This window comes from Dipteris shenzhenensis, chromosome 3 (assembly GCF_047967505.1).
Source record: "Dipteris shenzhenensis isolate YYH24624 ecotype China chromosome 3, Dip_SZ_1.0, whole genome shotgun sequence".
Taxonomy (NCBI): domain Eukaryota; kingdom Viridiplantae; phylum Streptophyta; class Polypodiopsida; order Gleicheniales; family Dipteridaceae; genus Dipteris; species Dipteris shenzhenensis.
The window spans coordinates 2,340,600-2,361,801 of record NC_141598.1 but is presented as its reverse complement, the minus strand read 5'-3'; the positions used below and the strand labels follow the sequence as shown (position 1 = coordinate 2,361,801).

Genomic DNA, 21,202 nt, shown 5'->3' with positions numbered 1-21,202 from the left:
TGTAGTCTGCTGGAGTATGAAGTATTGAAAGAATGAACTTTCCTCTTCCATTGATTTATATGGCAATTAAAATCAAATGGAAATAATATTAGTGAGGTGGTTCCTCGTGACAAAAGTATGGCTTTTGGGAACGGCAAGATGAATCATCCTTCTGTTACAATACCATGCATTTTTGTTCTCATTTCCCAAGGCTCAGCCCAAGTAAGGATTTGGCATTTATAAATTTCGGAGCGTCTAACTCATTCTGTAAACAAATAATAATTAATGTGTGGTTTGCAACCCTCTGTTAACAATGTGCAGCCTATGCTGGATGTACCAATATATGGTCGAATTGCGACACTGGAGCTCTTTAGGCCACCTGTGAGTGTTTTTTTAGTTTGAATAGTTTGCAATTAATCTCTCTTTTGCCTTCTGATGGTAATGAATTTCAAGCTGATGGTTTTGACATGAGTGTTGTTCTTATATCTTGACATTAAGTAACATTTGCTTTTTTGAACCAGGGAGAAACTCAGGATTTCCTATTTATCTCGACAGAAAGGTACAAATTTTGTGTCCTGCAGTGGGATGCGGAAGCAGGAGAACTTGTTACCAGGTAGATCTCTGCTTATTCAACTCTTGTATCAAAATTCTCTTGTTGTTATCATTGCTGGTTTTTATGCATAATTTGGGAATTGATGTTTTGCTTGTATCGGAAAGGCTGTTGTTCATATTTTTCCTTTTGAGTAGATGATGCGTAGATCTATCCAAGTTTTCTGGAGGGTGGGATTGCATTGCTGATTATATGATGGAAAACTGCTCTAAGGAAAAGATGCTTTATGATCTGATAGGACCAATAGGCTCCCCATATTTGAAATGATTTGGAAGTTGTATCACACATCCGTCGCCTATATCTTCAGTCATTCTCCTGTCAGATCCTTGGCTAACCAAGGGTTGCAGGTAGCTCACCCAGGATAAAGAAAACCAAGAGGGTTGGGCTATTGACGAGGGGTCAAGGATTACTATAAGCATCAGAGAAATGCAGACCTAAGCTGATTTTGATTGATTCATGGAATTTAAAAGCGTGAAGCATTTTTAAATCCTGAGCACTAACAACTAGGGTGGGGGTCTCTACATTGAGCGAATGCCTTGCTTGTGAAAAGTGTATAAAATGCATGCAGGCCCAGCCTTGGAGAAACACTCTCCCCTTCCGACGGTTGCTCTTGATCCTGGAGTCCGGCGCTTCTAAATGGCACGGAGCTTATAGATAATGTCTTGCCAAATGGCAATGGGAGTGGCTGACGGAGAGACTTCGTCACCAAGCTGCAACATGCCACCCTATGTTCCAGGCGGTGATGTTGGTTACCGTCTCCCATCACTATCCTTTGGTGATTGTAGTGGTGGCGGCCGTTGGAAGGGGGAACCGCATCATATGCCTTTATCATGAGAACTTGTCCATAAATCCTGTGGGCTGGGAAGAAGGATCAATAGAGAAGGCGTAGCCCCCCTTCGTCGGCCATGTGACCTTTCCCGCAGGCCCTCCCACCATGACCCTAGGATCGTCGCCTCGATCTCCACCATCCTAGTGCATGCTCCCCTCCAGGCGAAAGTGCTTGCACATGTGTCTCCACGGGAAGGTGTTGCCAAGTTTTGAAGGACCTAGTTGGTCCGCTATCCCACTGAGCCCACCCAATACGCGTCCTTTGCTGGAGCATCAACCCCTCTTAATCCTTGACCTCTGGATGTCAGATAAGAGGCTGTCGCTTGAACTCCTTAGGGCAAGAAGGACTGGCCCAAATGAAGCCTCCTGATAAGCGTTGCCAAACCTTGAGAAGGCTTCACATTGAGGGGGAGCCATTCCCTGTAAGGGGGGCGTGTGAGAAAATCCACTTGTGGGATAGTTGCCAATGACCTTTGGTATGGGTGTGTTCTTAAGAAGCCCTCACTGACGCAAGAGCTTCCAAGGCTTCCACCAGGTGTGAGGCCTCATATCACCAACTTGCCCAAGAGGGTTCTGCTCTACATCTCGGGGTCTATGATGCCAAGTCCTCCCTGAGCCTGCAGTAGAATCGTTGTTTGCCAATCCCCTTGGCTCTAGTCTTGTGGGTGCCATCCGATCTGTTGACACTTAGCTCTGGCAAGGCCTTGTAGGCTAGTTAGGATAGTTAGGACACTTAGCAATGAGCTTCCGACATTTAGAGATGTCATGGCCAGGTTTTCTGCAATAATTACAGCGGTTTGATTTCTTCTTCCCATCAGCCGGGAGAGAAAAAGATGAGGTAATAGAAGGCTTGGGCTGCTGAAATTCCTGCCCCCCTTTACCTTTGCCTCTGCGATCTGTGGGAGAGGCATCACTTGGGGGCTATTTATGCTTTGTCACCTTTGTGGATGACTTTATACTTGAGTTTATCCTTTGAAGTCCAAGTTTGATGTCTTTTCTTGTTTCAAGCACCTTTTTGCCATGGTTGAGAATGAGAGCGGAAACAAGCTCTTGACCCTCTGCACTAACAAGGGGGTGAGTATATGTCTCGTGAATTTTCTGAAATTTTTAGCACCTAAGGGCATAATACATCATTGCTTAGTGCCATACACTCTGCAAACAGAACAGAGTTGTAGAGTAGAACATGACATTGATGGAAATGGCTAGATGCATGCTTAAGGGGAAATCTTTACTCAATAAGTTTTGGTTGGATGCAATTGTGTGCGCCAACTATGTGCACAATCGAGCACCCACTAGCATTGTAGACCTGCACTCCTTCTGAAGCATGGACATGCCGGAAGCCTGAGATATCACACATGTGGGTGGTTGGCATATGCACATGTTCCCTCTGAGCTGAGGCATAAGCTAGAAGATAAGGCAATCAAATGCATTTTAATTGGCTACAGCTCACAGAGCAAAGGATACGGGTTGTATCAGCCTGACACAGGCAAGGTTGTTGTCAGTAGAGACGTGTTTTTTGCTGAGAACGCAGATTTACCTTGGCTGGACTGTAAAAAAACAGCCATCAGTAGAAGCCTCTGAAGTGTTTGCTTCGTAGTTGCCCCTCTTTCAGTCAAACACAGACTCAGATCAGACTTTGCAGGATACAAATCCCAATACTTCTAGCTGCCAACGGTTCAGCCTGATTTGCAGCCACTTGATGACCATACTATTCAACAGGCAGTGCAGAGGAGAGGGCTGTCATTATACAGCAAAAAGAAGTCCCAAGGTGGCTCGTGGAGACTCAAGGGACTGCAAGTAAGCTGATCCCTTGGCTGCCTGCATCCAGAGGTGGTCAGAAACAGATGCATGGCAATTTGCTTGATGTTGCATTGATTGCCTCTGCTTGCAATGAAGAACCCTTATGCCATAAGGATACATTTGATAGCAGGGAATGGATGGTAGCAAGGAATGCATGTGATAGCAGGGAATGGATGGATGGCATGAGAGCTGAACTTGATTCTATTCATGCAAACGGCTCATGGGAGTTATGTGACTTGCCAGTAGGCAAGCCTGCCAGAGGCATTAAACGGGTTTACAAGGTTGAATGGAAAGCCGATGGCAGCGTAGACTGCTACAAAGCCTGCCTTGCTGCGAAAGGCTATGCATAACAACACGGCATTGACTTTGGGGAGACTTCATTTATAACAATAATTCGACGTGTCATTGCCATTGCGTAACATATGCATTGGGAGGTTCATTAGCTTGACATAAAGACAACTTTCTTTATGGTGATCTACTTGAAGAGGTCTACGTGGGCCAACCTCCAAGATTTTAAGGTTGTAGGTTTTGCAAATAAGGTATGTTGGGTATACAAGGCCCTAGATGGATTGAAGCAGGCACCCGGGGCACGGTGCTAAAATACATTCACATTTGTTATGCGTTGGATTTCAAAATAGCCCCACAGAGGCCAATCTTTATGTCCTGAAGAGTGAATCAGTTTTTCTGATTTTAATACCTTATGTGGAGGGCCAGATAAACTGCATATTGCAGCTTTCAAAGATGAATTGCAGAAACCATTTGCTGTGACATATATGGGCAGGTTGTGTTACTATTTGGGCATCTAGTTTGCCAGCTTTGAGGGGGGCATAAGGATGAGCCAAGCAGTGACTAGATTGGTTTGTTACGACATCTTGCGTCTCACAGTGGCAACTGTTTCATGCTTGGCTCTTCATGCATTCCTTGGTTTAGCAAGAAGCAGCCTACAGTTTTGCTATTCTGAGTTGTGAAATTGAGTACAAGGCAGCCTTCACAGTGGTTCGCAAGCTACCTGCAGATCTTGATGTCAGCCTTGCATCTTCTACCGCGATATACATTGACAGCTATAGTGCTTGTTTGTTGGCGTAATCCTATCTTCCATGTGCGTACCAAGTACACGGAGCTACACTATCATTATGTTCGAGAGTGACTGTCAGCTGTAGATATACAGTTGTCCTACATTCCCACGGAGGATAACTTAGCAAATCTTTTCAGGGAGGCTCTACCACAACCCAAGTTTGAAGCTTTTCGCCAAGCTTTACACTTGGTACCATTTATGATGCGATGCGGGTTCCCTGTACTATGATAGGTTGAAATATCCATCATGGACGAATATGTGCAACCATGATATAGCTTCTAGGTATACTTGAGATGTATCCGTTTGTTGACACTTATGGCCTTGTAGGCTAGTTAGGACACATAGTCGTAGGACTCTTAGTCCTATTGGGACACGTAGTACAACATTTTAGTCCTAGGTTGACTTTGGGCCATATATTGGCCATCTCTTATACTTTCACATCATCCATTTGCAAGTACACTTCAATTCCTTCAGCTTGTTGTCTCCTTGTGTTCCATCTCCCTTACATTGCTTCCCGCATCCAACACAATCCTGCCCATAAGAAGTTGCGCACTAGGTGCCTAAGCTGTCCCATGCAGCCCCTATGCAAACACTAGCAAGAGGCAAAATACCAAGCTGTAGCCAAAAGAACCTGGTTGACCACAAGGGCCCTATGTGCTAGAGAAAGTTTGGCTGAGCTCCAGTATAGAAGCTTGCTCCAAATGCTCTCTAAGACGGGGGCTATGTGCTGCTCGTTGAAATATCGATTCCCACTTGGCAACCAAGGTATCTCTGAGTGTGACCACACGAAATCCACGTGAAGCCTCGTTTTGCCTCCTAAATTTGGATCTCCCGAACGTCCTTAGTCATCGTCAGAAACCCAACTGAGTTTGGCTTTTGTTGATCTTGGCCATTGAGGTCTCACTGTAAATCTCGCACACTCATATTGGTCTGCAAGCCATTGTGAGGCTAGGTCTTGCTCCTCGAGATGCTGTACAAAAGCCAAATCTCTCCTCAATGCCCTCTCTCGCGCCTACAGTATTTGTCACCGCTTAAGAGCTTGGCCCTAAAGCTCTTTGCTGCTCCTCTAGATAACATCAATGACCCAAGCTGTCCACCCCTCCTTCGGAGGCCTGTTTGGCTGCTGGCAGAGCTCCGCTACGCCCTGCTGCACCTCCTCCTCCTCCTGTAAAAGTGAGTCGGGGATGCGAATTCCCTTTTGTGGAAGTCCAAAACGAGGCTGCTCAAGAGTAATCCGGCCTTGCGTGCTTGCGAGGATTTGAGTGGACTCGCCTCTATGCATGGCCTAGTCTCCCACATAGAACCTGTCAAGGTGCTCTAGCAAACCGTCGTGCCTCTTGGCCAAAGGAAAAATGTAAGCTTCTAGGAAGCCTAGGGAATTTCGGCTCCCGCCACAGGTCCGTGTCATTTATGGTGAAGATAAACTTCTACCACGTGTTACACTCTGTTGCGGGCATACTCCTTCAAAGGGGGCTTGGAAGGAGAGCAATCGTATCCTTGGGCTGTGTGCTAGCGGCATCATCGTCTCTATCCAATCTTCAAAGCCCTCTGCATCATGAAAGAAACCTCTACCCCAAGCTTGCTAGCGTAGTATTGCAAGGTCCAGTATGTAGCTTGCTTAAGCTGAACTTCTGGCCTCAAGCGTATCACTCCCACTGGGAGGCCTCATCCTTGCCTATCTGATAGGAAGCCCAGCTGAAAGATGGCCGTGTCACCATGTGTAACCCACAGCTCCTTGCCTTGGGGATCCAGCCAATCGTCCATCACGTGGAATAACTAATCTCTTATCATTAAGCTGACCAATCTGGGTGTCTATTGCTCCTCTCCTATGGAGGCAAAGTCGAACCCCCAAAAAGGGCAGGTTTGGGAATCAGAAACTCCAATGGATCGTTCCTTCCGGGGTTGTAGAATCAAAACCGTTACCTCTAGATCAAGCGGGTACTCCTTTGGTATCTCGTGGTAGTTCTACAGTCCAAGCTGTCACGATTTGTGACGTATTCCTTTCTCTATATCTTAGACTTATGGATGGTTTGATGAATGGACACTTGTGGAAGGGTATGCTCTTTCGACGGGACACTTCCTATGAGGCACAACCCTTCACAAGAGACATTCTATTGAAGAGACGCACAACCCTTCACAAGAGACATTCTATTGAAGAGACACTCCTATTGTAATGTACCCTCTCATCAAGGGTCACACCCTTCACAAGGGGTACACACCTCCTCTTTGGAGTACACACCTTTTCATGTGTGACTCTTCACTCTCTATATAAGAGAGGCCCAATTGTATGGATGACACACTACAGATACACTACAGATACTCAAGCAATATAATTATTCCTTGTTCTCTGCTATTTCAGTCTCCTTTCTGTTCCTTAGCACATTTCTAAATATAGTAAATCTAGGATTTCTTACAATGGTATCAGAGCAAATTTCGCTCTTGCTTGTAGGAAATGCCCCCCACCTTCTAGCGCTTATCTGATACATCTCTTTCCGCTAGAAGGATATCCGTGCACATTGTGCATGGAAGATATGGAGAGACTGAGCGTAAAAATTTTTAGCACCAACCCTGCCTAAAGTCATCAATGGCCTCTCCATCTCCCACACATCACGAGTTGATGTGAATGGACACGACAAAAATCGTGTCTTTTCATGTGCTTGGGCTGTCCCAAAACCAAGGGACGCACCTGTTCCACCATCGGACACACCTTTTGATGAAGAGTTTTGACTCCTCACCCAAGGGACATACCCCATCGTGGAAACATGGACACACCTCTTCATGTGGGGACACCTCTTTTGAAAACAGGGTCACACCCCTTCATGAAAAGGTACACCTATTCCAAGGGTCACACCCCTTCGAATAGGCACACCTTTTGGCACCAAGCACTTATATAAAAGGGTACCTAGAGGGGCTAAAAGGGAAAAAACCCAGGCCCATACCTTAGGTCTAACCCTAGACTACCCAAGGGTTAATTAAACCCACACATTAATTTTGGGCAACCACCCAACCTAGGCAGCCACAAACGAAAAAAGGACACATTTGACGCCCGTACGGATTTCTGTCACGCAGGCTCGCCTCCCTTGACCGTACGGATTTTGGTCACGCAGGATCCGCCATGTCTCCACGCCATATGCAGCCCCCCCCTCGCCGGTTTGCTGCCTTGGGTTCCTGCCAGTCCCTGCTAGCCTGCCAGCGCTAGATCAACGCCAGTTTCCATGCCCATGCTGGCGCGAATCAGCCCTTGGAAGCCTGCAACCTGTTTCGCCAGCCCTCTATCGTGATCCAGCGTGCAGCCTTGGAAGCCTCTATCGTGATCCAGCATTGGTAGCCGCAGCCTGTTTCGCCATACGCAGCCTGCCCCCCTTTTTCGCCACCATACCTACCTTTGCTCAGCAGCGGTTCAGCCCCTCTATCGCGATGCAGACAGCCTGTGAAAAGCACCGAGTTGCTGCCTTCCAATCCTGTCCAGCCAGGCCGAGCTCTGCTCCTCGCACCCCACAGGCACTTGTTCTCTGAAATCAACACAGGAAATCTGCCTTTTCTGCATGCAGCCTCTGCCAACGCCGCTCTCTGCCTCGAAAGTCTTACCAGGCACCAATTTCTGGTTCACACAGCCACGTGGACTTGCAAAGACAGCAACATTGGATCTCCGGACAGAGATCTGCAAGCCTTTTCTACGCAACTAATTGGCAGATCAAATCAATGCCAGGTGGATTCTTTCCATTCTACTTCTAAGGATTCTCTTTCATATTGTCATTTGACGCTTATTATCAAATTACAGCAAATGAAAGACACTTCCTTAAAGCATGGAAACCCCTGGTAATTCCTCAGTCCCTTCAAGGACACCTCAGGCATCATCTTAAGAAGAGTTCTTAACAGTAAAGAAAGGCATGCATGCCATACTATTGTTCAAGAATATTTAATAGAGTGGAAAGATGCATCAGAAAGAGAATCTACCTAGGAAAGTGTAAGGGTAACATGCGGCGACTAGTAGTACGAAAAATAGATGAACATACAAGGAAGAACTCAAGCATGAGATACACTTGATATCTTCCTAATTATAGTACACCGTTTCATTTATACAGATGGCGTAAATGCTCTGACTACTGTTATACATGATTGCCGAATCGGCATACAAACTGAGCTGAGTCCACTCCCCTAACTGCGACATGTGAGAGATGGAGCTATGCTACCGAAATAGGACATCCAACCTCGACCATATGCTGGCTGATAGACATTGCTAGAGGCTGGGAGCTGAGTGCTGAAATGCTGGGCAAGGCCCTCTTTATATAGGCGCTGGAAGGGCCTATTTTGGCCAACTGGTTGGCTGGGCTGGTAGGGCTTTTTGCTCAGCCCTAGGGGCTGACCTAGAGGGGGTTGAGGCTGCCTATTGTCACGATCTGTGACGTATTCCTTTCTCTATATCTTAGACTTATGGATGGTTTGATGAATGGACACTTGTGGAAGGGTATGCCCTTTCGACAGGACACTTCCTATGAGGCACAACCCTTCACAAGAGACATTCTATGGAAGAGACACTCCTATTGTAATGTACCCTCTCATCAAGGGTCACACCCTTCACAAGGGGTACACACCTCTTCATGCACATACACTTTGGAGTACACACCTTTTCATGTGTGACTTTTCACTCTCTATATAAGAGAGGCCCAACTGTATGGATGACACACTACAGACACTCAAGCAATACAAATATTCCTTGTTCTCTGCTATTTCTGTTCCTTAGCACATTTCTAAATATAGTAAATCTAGGTTTTCTTACAGTGGTATCTGCCTATAGGAAATGCCTCCCACCTTCTAGCGCCTATCTGATACATCTCTTTCCGCTAGAAGGATATCCACACACATTGTGCATGGAAGAGATGGAGAGAATGAGCATAAAAATTTTTAGCGCCAACCCCACCTAAAGTCATTAATGGCCTCTCCATCTCCCCCACATCACGAGTTGATGTGAATGGACACGACAAAAATCGTGTCTTTTGATGTGCTTGGGCTGTCCCAAAACCAAGGGACGCACCTTTTTCACCATCGGACACACCTTTTGATGAAGAGTTTTGACTCCTCACCCAAGGGACACACCCTATCGTGGAAAAAAGGACACATCTTTTCGTGTGGGGACACCCCTTTTTAAAACAGGGCCACACCCCTTCATGAAAAGGTACACCTATTCCAAGGGTCACACCACACCCCTTAGAATAGGCACACCTTTTGGCACCAAGCACCCTACAAAAGGGTACCTAGAGGGCCTAAAAAGGGGAACCAGCCCTATACCCAAGACCTAACCCTAGACTACCCAAGGGTTCTCCAAACCCACATTTTAATTTTTGGCAACCACCAACCAGCAAGAGAAAAAAAAAGCGAAATCCAATCGCGATTTCACTTCTGCTTTCTTTGCTCCAAAACAGCCGTACGTGTTTGCGCCATATGTTTGCAGCAAGCCGTGCCCTTCGTCAGGCCTCCATCTTGCGTAGTTCTCGATTGCCTGCATCAGCCGGCTCTTTTGCATACCTGCCTACAAGACCTTGTGATCGAACAGATCCCCTTTGCAGCCTCTATCGTCATCTTGCTGCCCAGATTTCTGCAAACAAGGCGTAGGTGCCAGAAATTCGCCATCTTCTTCTACCGTAAATCAGCCCTGGAAGCAAGCAACAAGCAGCGCCAGATGCAAGCAGCCTCTGCCAGCGAAGTCCCTGCTGCGCATAGCCTGTGAACAGCGACTCTTGGCAGCCCTCTAATTCTGACCAGCCAGGCCCAGTCTTGCTCCTAGCACCCCACAGGTACTTGCCACTGAATTCAACGTAGGAAAAGCGTGTCCGATTCCACGCAATCTGCCCTTTTCTGCACCATGCCTCTGCCTACGCCCCTATTTGCCTCGAAAGTTTCGCCAGGCACCTTTTTCTTGCTCACACTTCAACGTGAACTTGCAAAGATAGTAAATGGACCTCCGGACAGAGATTTTCAGGCCATTCTATGCAACTAATTGGCAGATCTAATCTATGCTAGGTGGATTCTTTCCATTCTATTTCTAAGGATTCTCTTTCATATTGTTATTTGACGCTCATTATCAAATTACAGCAAATGAAAGCCTCCTCCTTAAAGCATGGAAACCCCTGATAACTCCCCAGTCCCTTCAAGGATACCTCAGGCATCATCTACCACACAATATCGTGTTCAGATTGCACAACTAGCCCATTTAGGAGCTTTTGCATTGTGGGTCTTCTGTGTCACGTGCCCTTCCAGTGACTTGGACCACATCCTATACCTTCTGCGTGAGGCACCTCAATTACATTACTTCCTCAGCACAGTCTAGGTTGTGTTCCACGAGAATGTAGATACCCAGAACACGTAGTAAGCGGTAGAAAACACAGAACTCTGTGCCCTCTACCGCTTACTCCAAGCTTCCAAAACTAAAAGACTTGACATTAAACTTCCGGAAGCCTACACTGGTCAACGAAATCACCGAACAGTTGACCAATGGCTGGCAAAATTGCGCATGTACTTTGATACTGTCGACCTCATTGAAGGCAAAAAGATTGCCTTGGTAGCCTCCCTCCTCAAGGATACAGCTTTCCTATGGTGGCAAGGATGCTTAAAGGACGGCAAAAGTGTGTTAACCTGGGAACGTTTTGAATACGTGCTCTGTAAGCACTTCATACCTGCCAATGCGGACTTCCAAGCATGTTCAAAACTCAGACAGTTGGAGCAAACAGGCTCCCTGTCTTCCTACATCTCTCAGTTCACCACATTGGTGCTGGAGATTGATGGTTTAACTGATGATGATTTCCTTCATGCTTTCATCTCAGGCCTAAACCCCTTGTTACGCATTGATGTCCTCAAAGCAAACATCACCACCACAACTGGCGCTATCGCTTACGCATAGCGCATTACAGATTTTCAAAACACAGGGAAGCAGAGTGCTAATAGAACACATAACTCTACTATGGCCAAAGGTGCTCGCCCTCAAGATAACCCCAAGATTAAAAAAAACCTGGGTTATCAAGGTCAGTGACAGTCTCAAGATCCCCACAAGTCTCAGAAATCGTATGCTGGATCCCAACAGAAGCACTTCTCCAAGGATTGCGCCTCTTCTTCTTCACAAAGTCATCACCGTCATCCCCAATATAAAGGTGCGGCCACTGACAAGAAGAACAACTCCAGCACAAAAGGACTTTGTACCATCTGTACAGGCGACCATAGATGGTTTGATTGTCCCAAGCGTCCAAAGCAAAATTCCAATATGGAACCTAGCACTTCCCAAACAGAAGATGCTACCCCAACACAAGACAAGAAAGGCAAAGCTGTTCGAATGGCAAATACCATCCACCTGAGCCTTGCCAGCAACGCCGAACCTTCCCTGGCCACTCAAGTACTTTGTGTCCAAGGATCGATTCGTGGAACAACGGTCACTATCCTCATCGACAGTGGCTGCTCTCATAACTTTCTAGCTAGTTCTATGGTCGACAAACTTTGGTTGACGACCAGTCCTAGTCCCATGGACTATCAGATTGAACTTGCAAATGGAACTACCTTCTTGTGCAACACCAGGATCAGAAACTTGTCTTTTCGCATCCAACATTATACGGACAAGTTGAACTTTGACATCATGCCTCTTTCTCGGTACGTGTCATACTTGGATAACAGTGGCTTTACGACTATGATCCATCAATCAGTTTTCACAGCCATACCATCCAGTTTGTCCACCATGGAAAACTTATTGAGCTAACTGGTTCTAGGGACTCTCCTTCAACCCCAGTTGCCTCTGCCCTACAAGTAAAGAAGTGGGTTCGTAAACGTTAAGTAAAGACTTCACTTCTGTTGGTTACGGCAGTAGAGGAGACACCAACAAAGGATCCTCCTGAATACCTCAACCAACCTTTTTTCCAGCCCTACTTGGATATTTTTCCACAGGAATTGCTAAAGCAGTTACCACCTCGACGACCAGTGGATCACCCAATCGAACTTATTCCCGGCAGTAATCCACCGTCGAAACCTTCTTATCGGGTTTCTTGTACTCAAAATGAAGAAATCCAAAGACAGGTGACCGAACTACTCGACAAAGGTCACATTTGGCCCAGTCGCAGCCCTTTCGGATCTCCTGTACTACTTCTGGAAAAAAAGAATAAGTCAATGCGCCTCTGCATCGACTATCGAGCCCTCAACAAGCTCACTATAAAAAACAAGTATTTATTGCCTTGCATCGATGACCTCTTCGATCAACTTCTACATGCAACACAATTCTCAAAGATTGATCTTCGTTCAGGTTATCATCAAATTCACATACGAGAAGGCGATGAGTACAAGACAGCTTTTCGAACAAAGTATGGACACTATGAATGTTTGGTCATGTCTTTTGGGTTAAACAATGCCCCGGCCACATTCATGACACTAATGAACGACATCTTCAGGCCTTTCCTCGATAAGTTTGTCATCGTTTACCTCGATGACATTCTCGTTTTCATCAGATCCCTACATGAGCACAAACAACATCTTCACCAAGTTTTTGAAGTTCTCCGCGCAAATTCTCTCTACATCAACATTGAGAAGAGTGAGTTCTTTAAGGCCCAACTCGAATATTTGGGACATGTTATTTCAGCTCAAGGCATCTCTGTGGATCCGAAGAAGGTTGAGGTAATCCGAAACTTGCCTACTCCTAAGAATGTTCATGATGTCCGCTCTTTTCTCGGATTGGCAAACTTCTGCCATACAAAGGTCTATCAGTTTTCTGAAATCGCAGCTCCTATGTCCGAATTATTGAAAAGCACAGTAGTTTTTCAGTGGCTTCCCGAAACAGAGTATAGTTTCCAACAACTGAAGCAAGCACTCACTACCACACCAGTTATGGCTATTGCTGACCCAAACCTTCCATTTGAGGTCATGACCGACGCTTCCGACATCGCTATAGGAGCAGTCTTGATGCAAGAAGGCAGAGTTATTACTTTTGACAGCCATAAACATTCCGATATCCAAACCCGATACCCAGTTTATGATAAGGAGTTTCTTGCCGTTGTACATGCTTATCGCTCTTGGAAACATTATCTCATGGGAGCCGACTCTGTGGTCAAGACAGACCATCACTCTCTAAAGTATATCTTTACTCAGCCAGTCATGAACGCTCGACAAGCATGCTGGGTTGAGTTTCTGGCCAACTTTCACATGACCATTGAGTACATTCCAGGACTACGCAATGTTGTTGCAGATGCTCTCAGCAGGTTAACTCTAGCATCAGCTATGGTAATCTCTACATTATCTGTGGATGTTCCGAATTCATTCAAAGGGAAATATTTCAATGATAAAGACTTCGGCACAGCAGTACAAGTTCTTTGAAAAGATCAACCTTCGACTTCCGAACAGAAGATTTTCTCATCCTATTCTTATACGGACGACCTCGTGTATTATCAAGATCGCTTCTGTGTAGCACATGACAAGGATGTTCGACGTCTTTTGTTAAAAGAGCATCATGTAGTTTCTTATGCTGCCCATCCAGGCATCAACAAGATGTATAGGTTACTCAGTGCAACGTACTACTGGCCTCAGATGAAAAGCGACGTCATTAAAATGGTTACATCTTGCTTATCTTATCAACAAATGAAAGCAAGCCGACGACTTCCAGCAGGTCTTCAACCTCTTCCATTTCCAACTGAAAGGTGGGAAAGTATTTCCATGGATTTCATTACAACACTACCACGATCCTCCAGAGGTAACACTCAGATTATGGTAATTGTTGATCGATTGTCCAAAATGGCAAACTTTGTTGCTTGCAAAAGCAGTGCACAGGCTCCGGACATAGCCAAACTCTTCATACAACACATCTTCCGACAGCATGGATTGCCCAAGAATATTATATCCGACAGAGATGCTAAGTTTACCAGTCACTTTTGGATTTCACTATTCGAATCTTTGGGAACAACTCTATTGTTCAGTTCAGCCTACCAACCAGAATCAGATGGTCAGACTGAAAGAGTCAACCATGTTCTGGAAGAAATGCCTCGACATTATATTCAGTCATGCCTTGCAGCTTGGGAAGAGTATCTACCACTCCTTGAGTTTGCTTATAATAACTCTTTCCATAGTGCCATCAGCATGACTCCATTTCAAGCAGCTTATGGACACACTTCGATTGTACCAACAAATTTTGTACTTCAACATCGAGTGGCCCTAGCTGATCAACTGGTTCAAGAAATGCAAGACATTCTACTCCAAGTCAGGGATCATATGCAAAAAGCGCAAGAGCGGTATCAAAGGTCTGCCAACAAACATAGACGTCACCTGAAATTTGACACTGGTGACATGGTGCTATTATTTGTAGCCCCACATCGCTATAAGATGGTTAAGTCTGTGTTTCCTAAGTTGCGACCAAGATACTATGGACCTTTCCGGATCATCAAGAAAAATTCACCTTTAAGTTACAAATTGGAATTACCACCATCATGGGGTAAAATCCATCCGACATTTCATATTTCTTGGCTAAAGACGTACATTCTAGGCGATGAAGCAGTTCCTCCTGCAGGTGATTATGTCCCAGAAGTCGAAGACGATTATGTTCTCCTTACTCCTGAGTGTATTCTAGACCATCGACAACGAGAGACTCGACATCGACTTATCACGGAATTCCTTGTTCTTTGGCGAGATCTGGACGACTCCGACGCTACTTGGCAATCTGATGAAGACTTAAAGTAGTAACCTGACATTTTACAGCAGTATTTTCAGAATTTACCGTGATATTTTCTACATCAGCTCATTATCTCCACTAGGGTCTTATTTTGAGTGGGAGGGGATGTCACGATCTGTGACGTATTCCTTTCTCTATATCTTAGACTTATGGATTTGATGAATGGACACTTGTGGAAGGGTATGCCCTTTCGACGGGACACTTCCTATGAGGCACAACCCTTCACAAGAGACATTCTATTGAAGAGACGCACAACCCTTCACAAGAGACATTCTATTGAAGAGACACTCCTATTGTAATGTACCCTCTCATCAAGGGTCACACCCTTCACAAGGGGTACACACCTCTTCATGCACATACACTTTGGAGTACACACCTTTTCATGTGTGACTCTTCACTCTCTATATAAGAGAGGCCCAATTGTATGGATGACACACTACAGATACACTACAGACACTCAAGCAATACAATTATTCCTTGTTCTCTGCTATTTCAGTCTCCTTTCTGTTCCTTAGCACATTTCTAAATATAGTAAATCTAGGATTTCTTACACAAGCTGCCTAAACCACGGCAGCTGCGCCTGTGCTGAAGAGTGCAGACAGCGGATACGAGGATGAAGTCACAGGCTGTGATGGAGAAGACTCAGCCTCGCCCAAGCTTGAGGGTTGAGGTTTCAAGCAAGATTTAGGCTCCATGGGAGGGGGGCTTGAAGATGAAGAAGAAAGCGTGGCTGCTGCAGCGGGAGGGGAGGGTAGGGGAACGAGAATATCTACCTCAAGGGGAATGGTTGAAGGGGAGGGAACGGATGTAGTCGAGGCTGCTGCGACTAGAAAGGGATATTTGGAAGGGGGGGGAAGGCTGGCTGGAGGGATGGTACGGGACGAAGTGTTGGCTCTCCTGTTTGGAGTGTTGAGGCACTGGGATCCTAGATGGTACTCTTGGATTTTAGATCTCTTGGTTCTCTCAAGATTTTGTGTTTTTTATATAGCACTTAGCAAGGGTCCTAGCCAAGCCCTTGCACCATCCCATGGCGGCTTGTAAGGAACTATTGTTGTTGTACTTTGTCTCATAGGGCCGTGAGGCCTCCACAAGATGTTGATATCTCTCTCCTTCTCTCTCAATTTACTCTTCTCTTCTATACCCCTCCCCCCTTCTTCCCCCTAAAACTTTCTCTCTATGTCATCAATCTTTACTTTGTATTGAATCTAGAAGTAAGTTTTTTCTGTTATGTACACCTTTGATTTGTGAAGAATTGTATCCCATAAACATCCCTCTTCATACTCCTCCTTTATGCTTACAATTAGCCATATCTTTGAAGGTTCATTATTCATTTCTCAATCAATGTACAAGTTTCAACAATACGGAGTTATTCAAGTTCTTTAAAAATGGGTTTAGTAGGATTAGGTTGAGCTGTTGCAAAGGGGTTGTAACTAATAAGTCTTTACTCTTCTCAACTTGAAAAGAGGAGATGCATAAACACAAAAAGTAAGGTAGAATTCTATTGGTGGTTGTGTTTCTGCTTCAAAGAAAATGCACATTTTTTGGAATGCAGTTACTGTGGCTCTCTTTTCTGACTTATGTGAAAGAAAACATTTAATGACCTTGTCAAGTGGTAAGACTTTTTTTACTGTACTTAAGGATGCTCCACAGTTTCCACTTTATAAAGCATACATTGCTTTAGTTGCATCTCTTTTGATTTGCTTTTATGATTTTTTATGCAGAGCAATGGGAGATGTGTCTGATAGGATTGGGAGGCCCACAGACAATGGCCAGGTATCTCTCTCAGGTGCTCTATGAAGGGAAGCTTGTGGCTTGTTCTTTATGTGAATTGACCAATGGGTGTTCTAGAGATCTGCAGCTGTCCAATGTTTTTCATAGCTTCTTGAGTACGATGAATTAATTGCCAGCTAGCTTCTAAGTGGGAAAATGCTTGCATCTCACAAGTGAAGACTTTGTGGGTTGATTATACTTTGGGCTTCCTTGAGAAACATATAATTTGAGGGGCTTTGTCTTTACGTTCTCACTATCGTATTTTTTTTTCCTTTTCTAAATATTTAAGGTAGTTTTGTTAAATGTAACCAAAATTAGTATTCTTAGTAAATTAAAATTGTGTGTTCTATTTTTTCTCAAAATGGATATTCTTAGTAAAGAAAAAAAGATATGCACAAAGGTTGAGACCAAAGACAGCATATCAGACACTGAGCAAAACGAATAGTTCTCTTACCTTAATGAACCCAACCATCCACAGAGAACAAAAGGTTGTGTGGGACAGCCCCCAGTGTCAGAGTATGCAGCGGAATTATGCATATGGAAGAGAGATGCAGAAATGCAACTGAGAGAGACAATGAACTGCAACTGGAGAGAGAATGTTCTGTACAAAACTACTGCGATGAGCTGCAAGGAACAACTGGTGAAACGAATCTGCTCTTTTACTGCTGAGAAAATCACAACCGGAAGATGCAATCCCAAGGTAGAAACTGCACCCTGGAAGACTCCAAACACAGGCTGAACTGTTCCCATGAATAGCTCCAAATAGGGGCTGAACTGTGCCTCCTAGAGGTTCAGACAATGGCAGAACTGTACGACTGAATGATTGAATGCAAGGGCACAATGAGCCCTACTAATAGGAGGGGTAAGGCTGCTGACCTGGTGGACTTAACCTGACTGGGTCGGTCAGCTAACCCGACCTGGTCTGGTTGGCTGACCCAACCCTGCTCAGGTTGGCTTACTGACCCATTGGTTGAGTGGTAGGCCATAGCTCTGTACCAGGCCCTAATCAGTCCCTGACCAGGCCGTCTTACCAGCCTCTTAACCAGGGCCTACTGGAGCTCATAACCAGCCTATATACCCTGGGATAATGCCCTTGCACTGCCCCTAACTAACTACAGGGAGAACGACTACAGCTATCTCGGGTGGACCCACAAATGAGCCCTCACTCCCTATAGTACAGACAGGCGATGCCCAGAACTCTAACACCTAGAACACTTGATGTTTCAATCCACAACCAAATTACTTCTTACACATACCTTCCAGTCGCACGAGAGGCCCTCTATGCAATCTTGTGCTGTCGGGATGACCCCGAAGCTGTTTTATTACTGTTTGTACTGCTTTTGGCTGTTGTGCTTTCTTTCGGACTTTGGTAACTCTCTAACTGAAACTGATGTTTACTAACGTCTTCTTGTGATTGTAGTCCTTTTACCGTCCTAATCCTGATTGCGGGATGGCTGATGGTTTCATTGGGCTGGCCGTCCACTTGGCGCATGTATGGGCAAGGAACTTGGACATGATGGAAGGAAGGTTTTTGCAAAGACAAATCACCATACCAGCTCATTTGCCCTCCCAATACAATCTAAACTGTCAAATTTGTCAATTTTTACACCACCCTGAGCAATTCTCCATAAATGAGTGGTGTAGAGTGGGTTCACGGGGTCCTATTGGACCGTGGATGTGCAAGACACTTGAGAAAATGAAATTCTTCCTTTTATTAGATTTGAAGAAAAGATTTGGCACCTTTCCTCCTTTGTGATACTGATGATCGTTGATTTGGTCTTGTCTAGATTAACCTCCAACTTTGAGAACTTACAGAATTCACGGAGTGCATTCAAGTGTCTTTGCAGATTAGACTTATCCTTTGCAAGTAGTACGACATCTGCATGCTACAGTAGAGCAAGGACATATTCAGCTATTTGGGCACCTCTCCTCCTGTCCTCCTATGTAGTTTAAAACAAGGTCCCTTATGACGCATCTACCATGCACCTTGCTAGCTTGGCCAGAGCATTCTCATAAATCTTAATGTTGGCTCTCTCATATCCCTAGGACTCTAAATCTGCCATTCTGTCCCATAGCTTCTGCCTTAGCACTGGTCCTATCTTTCAATGGGAAATAGATACAAATATGAAGTTATTTGGGCCTGGAAGTCACTGGAAACTACAAATGGAATGCTTGCGAGGAGACAAGAATATTAGGAGTACAGAAAGACACTTTTCAAAAGGCAAAGGAAAACAGAAATGCAAAAATGTGGACTTGGAAAATGAGGAAGTTGTTATTTAGTACCTTAGTACAATGCTTGTTGTATGGGCGGCAAGCATGGGGGCCTTACCAACTCCATACCCAATGCTGCTAGTAGACGTGGAAAATTGAAATGCTTCCTCTCGAAAGAGAAAAACTGGGGGAAGAGGGTAGCAAATGGTTGGAGAAGTGGGGACTTAATATAGGAGAGATCTCGAAAGAATTGATGGCAATCAAGGAGCTAGTGGAACAAAAGCAAGGATTTGTAGCTTATGGTTTCTGGAATGAAGCGGAGATTGGGCCATGGCATAGCTTCCCAGGGAGGCCAAACCTATCGCAAAACCGTCTGCTTCTTAGAAGACCACCTGCTAGTCTAATCTGCTTTGCAGATGGTGCAAACCAGAATTGTTTTCCCTTGAAGACATTGATGTTGGCCTGCCCACATTTTACCAGAAATGAAAGGGATAATATATTTTCCACAGTTTCAGAGAAAGGCTCTCTGTTGAGTACGAGAGCTTCTGGCCGATACCCCCCTTTCTTCCCTTCTTGAACATGGTCTGGATGCTCTCATCAGTCTCTGTGTATTGATCCCCGTCCTCAACTGTTTCGACATATGTAGTCTCAGCAGTTAGTGCCAGATCTCTCATTCTTGGAACATTGATCTCCTCCTTTTAGGGCTTGCTGTCCATTGGACCAAGCATTGTGCAGAATCCCAGAGCATCACACAGAACAGCATTAGCTTCCAACTCCCACATAACTCTCAGTCTATTTTGACAGCTTCATCTTGATTGGATGACCAAGCAAGGGCTTGACAGATTGCAGACACAAGGTCAGCTACACAGATGCCCACCATGTCTGGAATCTTCCATGGAGCTTAAAAGGGCATTGGTGATGTCTTGCAGGGCTTCTGCATCTGTGATTTTTTTTGGGGTCTGTGCATGAGGAGGCGGAGGTCTTTGACTCTGTGGACGAAGGAATTGAAACTGGGGGGGGTAGCCCAAGCCAGGTGAAACTTCTCCTTGATGGAAGCCTTGAAGAGGTGGTAATGCGATCGCAAGAGTTTACGATCACCAGTGGAGATGGGAACTTTGGAATCAGGGATGAAAGGAGCTGCAGAGGCATTGCTGTAGAGCTGAGGTGATTGATTCCTCCTGAGCTTCATGGTGTGTAGTCGTTGGCGGAGTACTGTGGCTGCAAATCCAGCCATCACAACCCAGGCTACCCTTGCTTGAGGTGACAATGCTCTAAATATTCTAAATGACAGCCAGGGAGGCACAACACACGGAGCACACAAAGAATACACATTTATTCCCATTTGCCATAGATTTGCCCTAATATGGACCTTTGTCTATACCACTCTACCTTGTTGAGATGTTAGGCAGTTCAGTTTCATTGAGAGAATGGGGCTCAGAGTCCTGGTTTTCAAAGCACGTTTGTACCCTGCCTACAATGGCTCGTATTTGTTAATTAGAGGGTGGTGCAATAGTTTTCTGATGATTTCCATTTGCCATAACAGGACAGACGGGTGCAGTCTGGCTCCTTTACATTACTGAGCCATGTGTCCAGCTCAATGATCTTACCTGGTGATGGAGAGTGTGAGGGAGAGATAGAGTAGGGAGTAGAGAGACACACTCACAGTAGTCACACACCAGTGGGTGGGGATAAAGGAATGAGTGGTACCTCCCCAAGTACACACACTAGTATATATATGGATAAGACTAGGGCCACTAAGTACCTAAGTACAATGTGTACTTAGTGTACTTAGTAGTACTAGATTAATACTGTTACAAGGGTGGCCAGTGCCTTTACCCCAACAACCTCCCACTTAAAGGCAATGTGCCCATAAGAGAGAGTAAAAGAAAAAACAGCAATATACATCATCATGTACAGGACCAGTTGGTCTGCTTATCCAATACCCATGAGCCGTCTGCAGTGTGCAAACCGCTCAGCAGCCAATCCTTTTGTCAACAGATCTGCTGGATTGTCATCAGTGTGAACTTTCACAAGCTGAAGTTGCTTGTTCTCAAGCACCTCCCTGATAAAATGATACTTCACGTCGATGTGCTTCGTCTTTGCATGAAAAACAGGATTTCGTGCCAACTGTATGGCACTCTGACTGTCACAATGCAACAATGGAGTATCACTAGAGTAGCCCAAATCTGCCACTAGCCGAGATAGCCATATAGCTTCCTTGCACGCCTCAGTGGCTGCAATA

At 45.2% G+C, this 21,202-nt stretch overlaps 1 protein-coding gene across 1 annotated transcript in view; it reads left to right on the top strand.

Moving 5' to 3' along the window:
* LOC147903224 (DNA damage-binding protein 1a-like) overlaps positions 1-21,202 on the top strand; it is a 68,871-nt gene that overhangs the window by 9,425 nt on the left and 38,244 nt on the right. Inside the window, exons 3-5 of the mRNA XM_087372995.1 lie at positions 301-360; positions 501-592; positions 16,701-16,752. Of these exons, the coding sequence (XP_087229121.1) occupies positions 301-360; positions 501-592; positions 16,701-16,752 (204 nt within the window). The remainder of the gene's footprint in view (positions 1-300; positions 361-500; positions 593-16,700; positions 16,753-21,202) is intronic.